The sequence below is a fragment of the Neopsephotus bourkii genome, unplaced genomic scaffold, assembly GCF_033783945.1.
Source record: "Neopsephotus bourkii isolate Nb327-2 ecotype Australia unplaced genomic scaffold, CSIRO-AGI_Nbou_v1 NB_1792, whole genome shotgun sequence".
In the NCBI taxonomy this organism is placed as follows: Eukaryota; Metazoa; Chordata; class Aves; order Psittaciformes; family Psittacidae; genus Neopsephotus; species Neopsephotus bourkii.
Genome location: NW_026902266.1, coordinates 4238692 through 4252434, shown reverse-complemented (window position 1 = coordinate 4252434; position 13743 = coordinate 4238692). Strand labels below are relative to the sequence as shown.

At 48.3% G+C, this 13743-nt stretch overlaps 1 protein-coding gene across 8 annotated transcripts in view; it reads right to left on the bottom strand.

Moving 5' to 3' along the window:
- CRACR2B (calcium release activated channel regulator 2B) overlaps window positions 1-13743 on the bottom strand; it is a 46925-nt gene that overhangs the window by 5244 nt on the left and 27938 nt on the right. For 5 of the 8 annotated variants that reach the window (XM_061380268.1, XM_061380269.1, XM_061380273.1 and 2 more), the window contains exons 8-15: window positions 12266-12453; window positions 11535-11606; window positions 11085-11139; window positions 6979-7058; window positions 4079-4370; window positions 3758-3899; window positions 3447-3528; window positions 858-972 (exon numbers count right to left, since the gene is read on the bottom strand). In XM_061380268.1, coding sequence (XP_061236252.1) covers window positions 858-972; window positions 3447-3528; window positions 3758-3899; window positions 4079-4370; window positions 6979-7058; window positions 11085-11139; window positions 11535-11606; window positions 12266-12453 — 1026 coding nt within the window. Of the gene's footprint in view, window positions 1-857; window positions 1013-3446; window positions 3529-3757; window positions 3900-4078; window positions 4371-6978; window positions 7059-11084; window positions 11140-11534; window positions 11607-12265; window positions 12454-13743 lie in introns of all 8 variants that reach the window. The other 3 variants (XR_009729577.1, XM_061380270.1, XR_009729575.1) reach the window with 2 other exon arrangements.

Here is a 13743-nt window from a genome sequence, read left to right as displayed (position 1 = left end):
GAACAACACCGATAACACCAATGTTTTTAGTTGCTCCTCAGTAATATTTAGTCTGACCAAGGACTTTGTGAGTCTCATGCTCTGCCAGGGAGGAGGGGAAGCTGGGAGGAAGCAGAGACAGGATACCTGACCCAAACTAGCCAAAGAGGTATTCCATACCACAGCACGTCATGCCCAGTATATAAACTGGGGGCAGTTACCTGGAAGGGCTAGACCACTGCTCTGGTCAGGTGGGGTATCGGTTGGTGGGTGGTGAGCGGTTATATTCTCTTCCCTTGTTACTTCCGTTATTATTAGTAGTATTGGTGGTAGCAGTAGTGGTTTGTGTTATACCTTAGTTACTGGACTGTTCTTATCTCAACTCATGGGAGTTACATTCTTTCGATTCTCCTCCCCATCCCTCTGGGAGCGGGGTCAGGAAAGGGAGTGAGCAAGCGACTGCGTGGTTCTGCGTTGCCAGCTGGGCTTAAACCACGACAATAGGCTGGACACGAGGAGATCTCCTTGCCTGAATACAGGTCTGACATGACCACATTTAGGAGATGCTGCCAATGCACATGGGCTGCTTACAAACACGCACTATTGCTTTGGCCGATCCCACCACCTTCTGCCATAGAAACAGCCCTCCCTCATTTAATGGACTGTCACTGGCTTCGATATCTTCAACAAGACAACCCTGGTCCCAGACTGACTACCACAGGCAGTACCCATCACACGTGCTTTGATAATTCTTCTCAAGGTTAATAGGACCTCTTGGGGCATGGGAGAGCATCACTCCCAGACATATTGTTGGAGCTGGTCTGGAGCAAGACAGCAGCAGCACCACCAGCATTAGAAAGCCAAGTCCCTGCTCTCACCTGGACACTGCTCATCCAGTTCCGCACTGCCATGAAGGAGCACTCGGCTGTAATGTCGTACATCACCAGAATCCCATCCGCCTTCCGGAAATACTGCTTGGTAATGCTCCGAAACCTGAGCCCAAACAAAACCAAAGGCACCCTCAAAACCAGGGCTGTGTAACTAATGAAGAGAAACAGGGACTGTCTGTCATTTAGTGCATGCTCTCTGCAAGGCCTGGCAGACCCTGTGTGTGAGATGTACACCCTGGGGCTGATGTGTACAGACTGGTGACAGGCCAGATCCTTGCACCTCTGAGGCACGCTGGGCAGCCATGGGTAAGGCAGGAATCTTTCCAAATGTATGGTGCTGAGAAAGCAGGAAGGAAGACCTTTGCAGGTCAGAAGGAAAGAAACAGAAGAATCTGTTTAGGTGGGACAGGAAGAGGTAATTGCCTACGAAACAGGAAATGGATGGAGAAAAAAACCAAGACCTTTCTCTAGAGTCTGGAAGAATCTGCAGACTAAGCTGTACCACAGTATAAACTGGATGTGCATAATGTCTGCGTCAGTGCTGCCAAAACAGCGATTAAGATCTCAGCATCAATACGGTCTGTTTCCAGTTCTGAATCTATAAAGCAATGCCATCATACTTGAAATCAGCTGTTTGACACAGTTTCCACTTTCCAGACATCTACTTTGTCCCATGGGTACCAATGAGAACCACAGACTTGTATTTTGGGAATAAATGTAAAAAAACCCAGAAACAACCCACCAAAAAACCAGCCCCAAACCTTAAAATTTGTAAGCAGCTTGTGACAGGGCTACGATATAATCACACTGATTGCAAACTGGTGGGATTAAATGCCACACAAGTACTGAGATCCCACTGAAGAGCTCTGTATTTCGGCCCTGCATGGGATAACAATCCTATTCTGTTAAGAGCCAAGAAAACCTGCAGCAAGTAGTGACCCTCCTGAATTCTTCAGATGATTACCTGAAGCCTGTTCTTTCTCACTACAATAACATTCTGGCAACTACCCAACTGAGAAAGCACAGGCTCTATCTTTGTCAGGCAAGGTGCACCTCTGGAGCTACAGGACAGGCTAGGTACTCTAGAAGAAACATCAAATGTAGCATGCAGTGGTCCTAGGGAAATCACCTTGCACGCTTCAAGGAGTTCCTCTGTTTCTTCCATAGGATATTCGTATTTGGACACTTACAGTTGGAAGTAATTGGTATTTCTCTAGAAATAAGAAAGCCTTTTGCTTCTTTCTCAGGTCTCCTACTCAGTATCAGCAGTGAGCCAGGTTCTCTCTTGCAAGTACAGGTCTAAGACCTGCTAATGCTGCAGGGGCCTACACCAAAGGTCCTTCTGCAGGGGCAATATCTTGAATTCGGCCTCTGATGCAATCTGGCCTCAGTAAAATGTCACATTTCAAGTTTTAACAACGCCCCTCACTGCTCAGCTTCAGCACTGAAATAACCACGTTATTACAAAAATAATTTCTTTAGCATGAAGCTTGATTTTGGAAGAAATGTTTGCTTTTCAGCAGATACTCAGTACATTCCCACCAGGTCTGCATGATCTAGCTGACTGAGCTAGACAGCATCATTACTCGGTTGGCAGTTTAAGGTTATAATATTCCCATGACCTTAGCTGTTCCTGAAGGCCTGCCCACATAACAAATTTAGCCCAAAATATCCAGTACTTATTTTTGCCAGGCTCTTGAGGTTAATGGCCCCCTTGAAATAGCTTTTCATCTTCAGCCTAAATATATTCTAATTCACATGAAGGTAGTGGTGGGCCTTCATCTCTGACAGCAGATAAGGGTCAAGTGCGTCCTTTACTACTTTGTTCTTCGCTACTCTGGCCCTCACCAACAGTACTGGTAACACCTAATGATGGCCTGTGCTTTTGAAACTAGAGGCCTTCAAATGGGGAACCTGCATTCACTGTCACAAAAAGCCAAGCTGTCCCTCCACCAAGGATTATCACTTCCACCAGTCTTTCAGCAGAAGGGGCAGAGGAAGGTGCCAATAACCTCAGTGACAGAGTACAGCAGGGTAGTTCAAGTCACCTTCCCCACAGGTCAAGCTGGCTTTGCCTGAATCAGACCTGGAAAGTTTCACACACTTCTTTCCACCCTCTGAATAGCAAGTGGTGGTGAGCAGCTGGGGACAGCAGGAGTACAACTGAATCTGAGAATAGGATGTCTAGCCAGAACCTTCTTTTCTATCCTCATCTGCAGCCCTTTCCTACAGCTTTTCCAGAAGCAGGCTGATGAAGAAGAGCTTTGAGGGCTAGAGGGGCTTTGAACCCCACACCATACTGTGATTTACGACAGACTGCCCAAAGCCACAACATGCAGGCCAGACTTATGGAAAAGTACTTCTCCATCAATCCTTAGAGCAATCTCCCCAGGTCCCAGAAGCTACAGCTTCTGAAAGAGACCTTTACTGCAGGTTCATCACTGGAATATCTGCTGTGACCTCTCTGGTCCTTCTCAAGCTAACAGTTTTCCCAGAGACAGAAGAAGTGCATGCATTCCTTCCTCCTCTTTCCTACACTGAGCCTGGCAGTAGGGCAGCCTCACAGAAATTGCTTACCTTTCTTGTCCAGCTGTATCCCACAGCTGTAAGGCAACCTGGGTATTATCCACCACCAGACTCTTCACCTGGTAATCGATACCTGTCAAGGAGATAGCAATGATCATAAGATAGGATGGGGAGAGAGCAGCTTGCCATTGCAAAGTCCAAGCTCAATGCTATTTAGTTCAGGGATATTGCAAGATTTCTTTGAAATTGGGAAAGGGATCACCTTTACCTTTAGGTGGGCTAAATTACAGGCAAAACATAAGCGTCCACCCTTGACCTTCCCACCCTTCTTAGCCGGATGAGCCAGGAACACTATTACTTACCAATGGTTGCATTGAGCTCAGCCAAGAACCTGTCATAGCAGAAACGGTGGATGAAGGAACTCTTCCCAACACCGGAATTCCCTACAAACACCACTTTAAAGATGCGCTCTGGGGAACAGCTGGCTGGTTCCCATGCCTGGAGCTACAATGGAAGAAAGGGATGCAGTTTTGAAAAGCCTGGCTACAGACTGTGCTTTGATTTAGGCATTGGACCCCTCCACTACAAACCCATGGAGCTGAAGTTAGATGGGAAGAGAGTCAGAAACACCCTAAGTCCCTGACAGAAGGTATCTGAGGAACAACCCAAGTAATCAGACTCACTCTGGTTTCGGTGCCAACAGGCTGTTCTCTAGGAGGCAAGGGAGCATCATCTAATCCATCTGCGTGTTTTCGACAGCCAGCATCACCCTTCAAAGTCATCTTCAGCCACTCAACATCTGCTGCCAGTGACCATCTCTCCTTGTCTCTGCTGTTCTCTCCAAAGTTTGTGCTGGCTCCTTCTGTTTTCAACCACGTCCTGTTGCCTGGGAAGTATTTACAGTTCTTTCTGTTGGGTTCTTCCACTGCCATGTCCACCGGGAAGGTGAAAGGAAGGTCCTCAGAGGCCAGTTGTCTGTATTAAAGCCCACAGGCACACAGTAGAGTGGGAGGGGAGGGAGTGAGGGGAAGAGGGGGAGGTTGCAAATTCCCAAAACAACCAATGCAATCCAATTAGTGCATATGCAGCAGCTGCAGGAACTCTACTTCATATGTACACTCCCATACTCCCTGTGACTAAGGCATCGACAGCACCCCTAGGGAAAGAGAGGCAGCTCACCTGAGCTGTGCTGTATTCATATAGTTTATTAATCTGAATAAAAATTCCGACCTTCTGGATTGTTTAAGTTTCCTTTGCCTCCCACTCCTCCCAGTACTGAAAAAGCAAGGCAAAGCACACAAAGGTGGCAAAAGGAAAAGCTTTTTTTTCTTTCTTAAAGAAACAACACCTCCTCTATTTTTTGTATCCAATACAACACAAAATGAACTAACAAAGGTTTCGAGGTGAGTGAAAAGGGCTTTGCCTGCAGGCAGAAGGGCAAGGGCTGGCTGACCACCTTTGGGAGGCTGCATGCCGTGTGCAGACATGGTACTGCCCTCTGCTGAACACACACAGCCATGCTTCAGGAAAACAGCCCTCCACTCCCAAGCACTGCGGCAGCGGAGTCCTTCCGAGTTCAGGCAGCAGAAGCCTGCCACAGGCATGCAAATTGCAGTAAACGTGCTCACACCAGGGTCACTTTGCCTGGCACTGTCTCTGCTCTGGCCTGTATCCACACCGAGCCGAGGTAAGGGAGCCTGGACACGAAAGATGATTACATTTTGATGCTTCCAACAACCAGCCCCACTATGCTCTCAACAGCAAGAAACTCCCAGGACCCCTGCCCAAGCTGTGGCAGCAGGGAAATAGGTGCACTGACTGTGCAGCACAAGAGCAGGCTGATGCACTTTGTTCCTTCACTTACCACATCAGCTCAACCCCCACTGAACAATCTTCCAAAACGCAGCTAGAATAACCAATTTAAACTACTGGAATCACTGCTGAGGAGCCAGGCAGCATCTTAGCTCTGCCTTGGCTTTCCACGGTTCAAGAGCAAGACAAAAGGAGTGAGAAGGCTTAGGACTCAACTGAGGGGCTTTATCCACCCTCCACTGCCTTAATGGGCCAACAGATTGCATTTGGAAGCAAATTAGAGAGACCAAAGGCTACTACAGTTAGTCTTTTCAGAGGCAGCGCATCCCATCTCTCCGCAACATTTTTATCTTGCTACTAGTGCAGAAATCAAGGCAACAACTTCCTTCCCTCACGCCTATGAGTACACCTCACCAGGACTGCAAAATTCACTTGCTGACATGCCTACACTTTTTCCATGCCAGTGAGCTCGTGCTCCAGGATGTCCTCCCTGCATTGGTCCCACATGCCAGCCCAGAGCCAGGCCAACTGGAACCACTCTTGTTGCAAATAGACACATGCTCCCGGGCTCAGGATCTGGGGAACAGACTCATCTCCCAGGGTGGAAGGAGTCACAACAATGAGGGGCTGAGACTCAAAAGCCTCTTCTTCAGGGAGGGAAAAAAGTGACAAACACAAAACTTTCTGAACAGTAACTGCAGATCTAATGGATTTTACACATGTTTCTCAAGCAATGTAGTGTGACACAGCACTTGGACAGAGATGGAACTAACAGATGCTTCTCCCCCTCTCACATCACCCTCACTGTTGGACTTCTCTACCTGTTAAGTCTTTCTGGTGGGTTTATGCCAGCAGCAGCTAGCAGCATTTTTGCAAGAAATAGCTGGGGAAGAAGATGAGAGAACTTGATTATCTGATCCCATGGACAGCATATCTGCCAGTCACACAGCCATGGAAGACCTCTGCCTCAGAGCTATCCAGCTTCCCAGCTGGGCTCAAGAATCAGCCCTGCTCCACGGTGCACCTGGTTTTCCATCAATCCATGAGCCCAGGAGCCTGAAACTTAATTCCTAAATGCCATTACCAGATTTGCAAGTATTAAGGGTGAGTCAAAACTCGAAGAAACTCAGCCTAGACCTATGTCTCTGGTTTGTACCAAGAGAAACTGGGAAGCAGTGGAACCTTTTGCAGAGACCTGGTGTGCCAGGTGGGCATCTGCATCGGTGTGGAGGGAGATGGGCAGAATGAACCCACCTGGAGCTGGGCCCTCTCCTCAGGGCTTTCAGCTGCCAGAGAGAACACAAGCCTTGTGCAACTCCTGCCCTCTCTCATGCCCTGGGGATACGGGCTCTCACGTAAGGTGCCAGTGGATAGGATTTCTGCCTGGGAAGGAACTGGCACACTTGGGAGACAATCCAGCCTGATTCAGTGAGAGGCAGCCTTTGTGACTTCCATCCCATGAACACTCCCATAGCTTCTGATGGCACTTAGGTTTGCTCCCCCATTGCTGCATATAGAAGCAGCCCAGAGGGGGCCACCCTCCCACCCTCCATAGAAATTAGTCAACAGCATCCTCAGCTTCATGCTGAGCCACCACCATCTGATGCCAAGAGGGAGCTACAGCCACAGTCGAGCTGCACCCCCCCCATGCTCCCAAAACCAGCCAGCACCAAGGTGGGAGAACTTGTTGACACAGGACACAGCTTGACTGACAGGGTACTCCAGCAGGCACAGACTGACACCACAAACACAACACAAATGCCCATCTAACCGTTTGACCGGCTTGTCGTCCAGCAGGTAACTGCCTAGCACTGACCCTTTCTTCAACAGGGGCTTTTTGCTCTGAGGTGCCTGGAAGGTGAAAAGAAAAGGGATGAAGAATGTGATTAGGACCCAAGAACCTGATAACCCCAGTTAACCACTTGCCACCTCTGCAGACCACTTCAGGGAGGTGAAGCTGGAGTCCTTGCAGCCCTACACCATGCAGTGGTAGTGCCCTGCCAGCAGGCTTGAACAGAGGTGAGCACAGGGCTTGCCTTTCTCAGTTCAGCTCATTTAACTCATGCAAAAAGGCGTTACACTGTCGCTGCTTTCCCCTTTGCAACAAAATCCATCAAAAACAATGGTACCCTAAACCAAACTCCAGCCAGAGCTTTTGTTTCTGTCTTGTTCTCCACTTGGTCTCACACCTGAATCTTTTATTTCCCCTCCTGCCTCTATTATGCTGATGTTTTGTGGGACCCACCAATTGCCGCTTCCTCAGAAGGCACTAGTACCCCTTCTCCATCAGTACTCACCCAGAGCTGCACATGCACCATAGGAAAGGAAGACTGCTCTGCAAAGGGCAACGCACATACTCTGCTTTACACTAACGTTCCTCTCCATGCTTTCCTCATACTTACCTCAGACTACACACTTCCTACAGCCAGTGTTTACCAGCTCCCCAGAGAAGGAGAAAGCAGGACAACTCCTCTCGCAACCATCTTCCCCCTATATAGCAGATTTGTCATCCCCATCAGAGTCAAAGATGAGCATCTTGCCTGAGATCACACAGAAAGCCTGTGGCAGAGAGAGAATTGATCTGCCAGCTCCTCCAAAGGCTATGCTAAAGCCTAACCTTTCATTCAGCCCCAAACGGACTGGGTAACTGCTCTGGCTACACACACTGAACACAAAGTGAGAGACAGCATGGCATGGTGCCCATCACCTCAGCACTGGGGGAAAGGGAGATGTACTTGCTCTGTAAGTCTGGAGATTTCTGACAAGTCCTCACAAGTTATTTCTAGGGGTAAAGATGGTGAAAGAAGGGTTTGCAGCCTGCCAGATCTGCCTCTGGTAGCAGTTCTGAACTGATCAAACACCTGCAGGCAGCTCTGGACAGGCAGGACTTTGTGCTGCTCACAGCCCAGGGGAGGACTATGAAGATTATTTCTTCAATAACCACTGGCTTATATTAAAAGGCAAAAGATTAAGAAGCTGCTCTGCTGGCCAAAACTCCCAGAACATCTTTACCACAATGCACGCCAACAGAAGGAGACATTCTGGACTGCACAGAGGGCCTCACCCAACCAGGAACTTTGAGGGGAAAGGTGCCAAATGTTTTTTACACATAAAAGTGATGTTCAGGAGAAGTTCCAGCTACACAACCAACCAGCATGGAGATCTTACAAATGTGGAGCATGTATCTTCCAAGGCAAAGGACTCCCAAGTGCAGAGAGACCCTTTGGTCGACACTAGTATCAGGCTATGGTTCAGCCAACCAGTGTGGATGGAGAAGGAACCCCTGAAAGAGTTTGAGCGTGTTCACTCAGGGGCATCCTCTAGACACACAGAAACAAGGAACTTGTGTTACTGCCCCCTGGAGCCAAGTCACAACCTTCAAGTCACCTGTGGAGCAAAGGGAATCCCAGGCCATCTGCTACAGCATGACCCTACTTGAAGAGGAAACAGCCTGCGGAGTACGTACCTGGGTAAGAAAGGAGAAACAACAGGGCATGTTTTGCATTGGTTTTGCCATGCTTTATTGGCCTGCCAGGTTTGTGTAACACGTGGCTTTCTGCCAGAATGGTAAGGGGACAGACACACATCACAGCTGTACAACACACGATGGCAAGGATTCCACAACAGCACGTGTACAAGCATTTCTATGGGAAAGATTCTGGTTTATCAGTGAAATACAAATATGTGTCCAATGTAGTCAAAAGTCCCAAAACTCTTCATGATGAGTAGACATGAAATTTGTTCTGTCACATAGAGCATGCGAGCATAACTCTATAGCCAGAAAGGTCACAGGTGTGAAACTGAGCCCCACAGTGGTTTGTACACAGACCTAAATAGCCACACATTGCTACCTGTGACCTAGCCACTGGGGCAAAACAGTGCCCCATGGTGCTGTGGGACCAGGGTCTGCCTACTCTGGCAAGACTGGAAACTCTTATGAAGAGCAAGGTATTAAGCTGGGCACCGAGAAGTGCAAAGGAGCAGTGACTGGGTTACTGTCAGCCTCATATAGCCCAACTTAGACATGCAACCACTTCAAAATCTTTCCTATAAATGAACCAATGTTCATAACACCTTCATTTCACAGAAATAATACAACTCCTCCCAGCACTAACAGAGGGAATTAAGGCCTTGGGTTTCTTTTTAGCCAGTAAAAACATTGATAGGCTCTGGCAGAAATCTGGACTCTCCTTTCTGCTGCTGTAGGGAACTACTGCTGTTTTCTTGCCCCCTTGCAGTGGGACAGCCTGGACAGCAGATCTTCTGCAGGTGTGTGGCGATAGCAGCATCTCTGTAATCCCTTGGAGTCCTGCTTTCTTGCGGACTGAAACGAGAGTGGCCAACAAGATGGTCCTGGCTGATAAAGAAAAAACCCTTACTCTAGTACAGCCTTCATCTGCCCAGCACAACACAGCCTTGCCAGATGAGCAGTGGTGGTAGGAGGAGTTCACCCTGCTGCCCATCCCTACTATCAGCACAGGGAAAAAGCAGCTCCTTTGTACCCAGACTCTCTCTGCTAGGCTCCCTCTTAGGTCTCCTTGCAACTGTTATGTTTCAGAGCAGCCCTGAGCAGGTCCTAGCAGATGAAAAAGAGAGGAGAATAGAGGAGGAGCAGACAAGCTTTGCATACACAGAGGTACATACCTCAGCTGTGGTCTCCACGGGCCGCCCTCCCCACCCACTGGAACCCAGAAACTGATGAAGCACTATGCACGGGAAGAGAACAAACTATTTTCTTTGCCTGCTTGCACTGGATTCTGCTACACAGTGACTGGGTTTATTACTTCTCCAAGAGGAAGCAGGAAGCCCTGGTGTACATACACATATTTAGCAGCTTTAAAAATAAAGAAACAAAAAAATAATCCTTCAGATTTCAGAAACACACACACCCCCCATCCGAAACAGTTACTGAAATTATTTTACATGGCTGCTGCTCCACTTGGAGAACTCCAGCATCTCCCCCAGCAGGACATCTTGGCCCCTTTCTGGGCACAATCCCTGTGCTTCCTTAAATGTTTCTTTACACACCAACCAGAAACTATCTCACAGCCTACCACTGCCTGTCCTCGCTGCAAGACAGCTACCTCCAGATCTTCAAGTGGGGGGCATGGTGGCAGAGCAGGAAAAGACACATGGTGGCAGGAATGGATCCAAAAAGAGCACAGGGCAGCCTTGCCAGTGACATTTGGGAACACGAGACTTTTTCATTTAAAAAAATAATAATAATTAAAAATAGATGACATATTCGTACTTATCTTGAAGACTAGGAAAGACCAGAGATGGAGTTGACTGTTCCAGATGTCAGACGCCCCCCGCTTTCTCCTAGCTCTCTGACACAAAGCTTACTGCTGCACCTCCACCCCAGCAGAGTTCATAGGAATAGGGAGCTGCCCCAGAGAAACATCTGCAAACATCTGCTACTACCTCAAGGGGGTCACAGAAACTCTAAAACCTTCCTGTGCTCCTCTACCCCCAGTCAGCTGGCAGGACATATGGGAATCCATGATCTTCTTCACCACCCAGGTCCAGGGATGCATCCAGCTTCACTCCCCTCCTTGCATATGCCCCATGCGGTTACAACACACAGACCCCACGTGTGCAGCGGGCAGCACCCACTGCAGCCCTGCATGGGACTGTGTGACAGTCACAAGCTAATACACCTTGGGTTAAACCCGGGTGGTTTGCAAGAGCAACCTGCAGAGCTTGTCCCCAGCACCAGCAGAGAGATGCTGCAAAGTCTGTATTAAGCACCACACCAGGCCTCCTGAGCTCAGGTCATTGTCCCCCGTGGAAGTGACAGGCCCCCGAGTGGTGAAAGCAACAGCAGCAGATGAAAGAAGGGTGGTTGGGAATTAGGGTTTTCTTTCTTAGACTAACCAGCTTCTTGGCTTCAAAAGCATCTCGCTCATCTCGAAGTTTCTTGTTCATTTCTCTGCTCCAAAGGAAAACACAGGAGAGACACAATGAAGCACTCATCAGCAATGGAGCAAAGACCAACACTTGAAATCAAGAACTTGGGAAACAAACACAGATGTTATTTACTGCCTGCCATACTGGATTTTCCATGTATCTCATCTCAGGTAATAGGCTCCACATAGTCCCTTAGCCATCGGGAAAGACTAAACTTCTCCAGTGGAGGGATTACACAGCCTGTATTATGCCAGAACTGACCAGATTGTGCAACTCTGGACCTAGAAAAACAAGCAGTGTCTGAGCACTGCTTGAATACACTCCCATAGCTTTCTGTGGGAGAAACAAATACAGTGCTGAAAGTTCAGCCCCTTGCACGCACAAGGGCTCATCGTTTTCCCCCAGCCCTGTTCTTACCTGAGGAGCTCCAGCTGCCGAAGGAGGCTTTGTTTCTCTTTCTGCATGTTCTTGGAGACTCTAAACACATCCCTAGAACAAAGAGGATTATAAAAGGGAAAGTAAGATAGTGGGAGAGGAAATACAAAGATCTCTTTCTCGAAGACACTTGTATTCTTAAAGATAAGGGCCTGCCCTATGCTAGGAGGATTCAGAGGAAGCAGCACTGCTGTGGAAGTTGGGATGGCTGGGTTGTATGCCAGCTCTCCTGCTCTCCTTTCACACTCCAGTTTCCTCAGCTGCTGGACATGGGAAGGATGCTTACTACCACCTGGATCTGAAACAGCCCAGTGTTTTAGCTACACATTATTAGATTAAGCCCAGAAACAGGAACACAAGTGATGAGAAGAGGATCTGTAGGAACTTTATGGAGGCAATAATGAACTAGAAAATACATGGAGGAGAAGTCTCCTTTAGCTTGATGATCATCTGTATTTTTTACACTGCTTTACTAGCCAAATAGTAACAAACATAACCATCTCCCGCTATAGGCAGGTGGGAGTTAGCACTATCACTCCCTCTTGAGGCCCATAAGACCACTAGGATGTTACTACTTTTCCTCAAGAAGAAACAGGAAATCCTCTGATGAGGCCAAGGCCTCTAATTAGAGATCCTTATTATTTAACTACTTGCCCACCCTTCCTTCTTTCCCTGAGTTCCTGTCCTGACACCCCTTCCCTGCCCATTCTTACCTGTCCTTCTGCTCTTGCTCAAGCTGAGCCTCCTTCTGGAGCTTCTGTAATTGCCCCTTCACTGCCTCCAGCTCCCATTTGCTTTTCTCCAGCTCTTCCAGCAGGTTTTCATTCAGGTGCCGGAGCCTTTCATTCTGCACACGGGTCTCCAGCTGCTCCGAGTTCAGCGACTGTAGCTGATGTTCCAGCTGCAATGGGAGGAGGGCTGCTTAAACACAGGGGTTTTGTGCTACCGTCATGCCTGTAAAAACTGGCTGAAAAAGCAGATGTAAGTAATGAGGCAGAAGAGAGGTGAACACAGCTTAGGTCTACAGGACCACCAGTGGCACTGAGAGGGTGAATTGGAAGCAATTATTTCTCATCATGCCAGCCCTGGGGAGCAAGCAATGCAATTATTAGGCATAGCAGAGGAAGCGCTTCAGGCGGTATGAGAAGCTTCTGCTGTCAGGCACTGTAGAAATCAGAGTACAAATAAGGGCCAAAGGAAGACTGGGAAATTTTGGGTGGAAGAAGGGGTGCATCTGTTAGGACTTATTAAGCACAGCTGCTGAAATGTTTAGGGCCTTCCTGAGCCCATGGCAGCTGAAAGGGGAATACATCGAGGTGCCAGGCATAGCTCACACTACACCTGGAAAGTCAAGTGATTGGGTGGCCTTTATCACTGCTGGAGACAGGCCCTTGGCCTAGAGATATTGTTTAAATGCCACTGGGCACAGCTACACTCTAGGCAGCACAAGACCCCAGCACAACTAACAAGCCTGATTTGGGAAGTTCAAACCCTGTTGTCATGTAGTCAACCGGTGATGTGACTCCTCAGGAATGACTGGCATAGTCTGGGAAAGAGTCAAAGCCATGCAGCAGCCAAACCCATCCATCTCACATGACAAGTAGGGCATCACAAGAAGGATCATACCGGCAATTCAGCCACACCAGCTAATCAGGGCCATCTGCTGAAGCTGGTGCTATGCAGAAATGGTGGTATCCATCCAAGAATTTACAAATTCCCAAAATAAAATTATACAGCCCATGCTTGCGAACAGAGAGAAGCACCAGGCACCAGTTCTGATCAGTGTAGTAGGTGGCAGAGTCAGCCTCCACACTTATACCTCCAAGCTGCCTTTTCTCTCAGTGTACCTTCTCCCCCTCTCAAAGGGAAAGTGAAGCAGCACACTGTAGCACAAAATAAAGTGCTTTTTTCTTGCTTTCTGCTCTCTGCCAGCACATAGATACAATGGTTGTGAGCAGGAGTGAACCAAGCTGACATTTCCTAGGTTCCTTGAAACACAAGCCCCACATCTCTCCCCACTGAGGCTACAAGCATAAATTGCACCCATCTTTGCCTAACGATTTCCAGTCCTTTGAACATCAGCATGACCACATAACGATGGGCAGTGAAGTTAAGACTAAGAAACAGCAACCCCTGCCCAAAGCCTTCGGATCTTTCCATAAGCCAGGGGATGGGTTTTAAGGAAAGCACA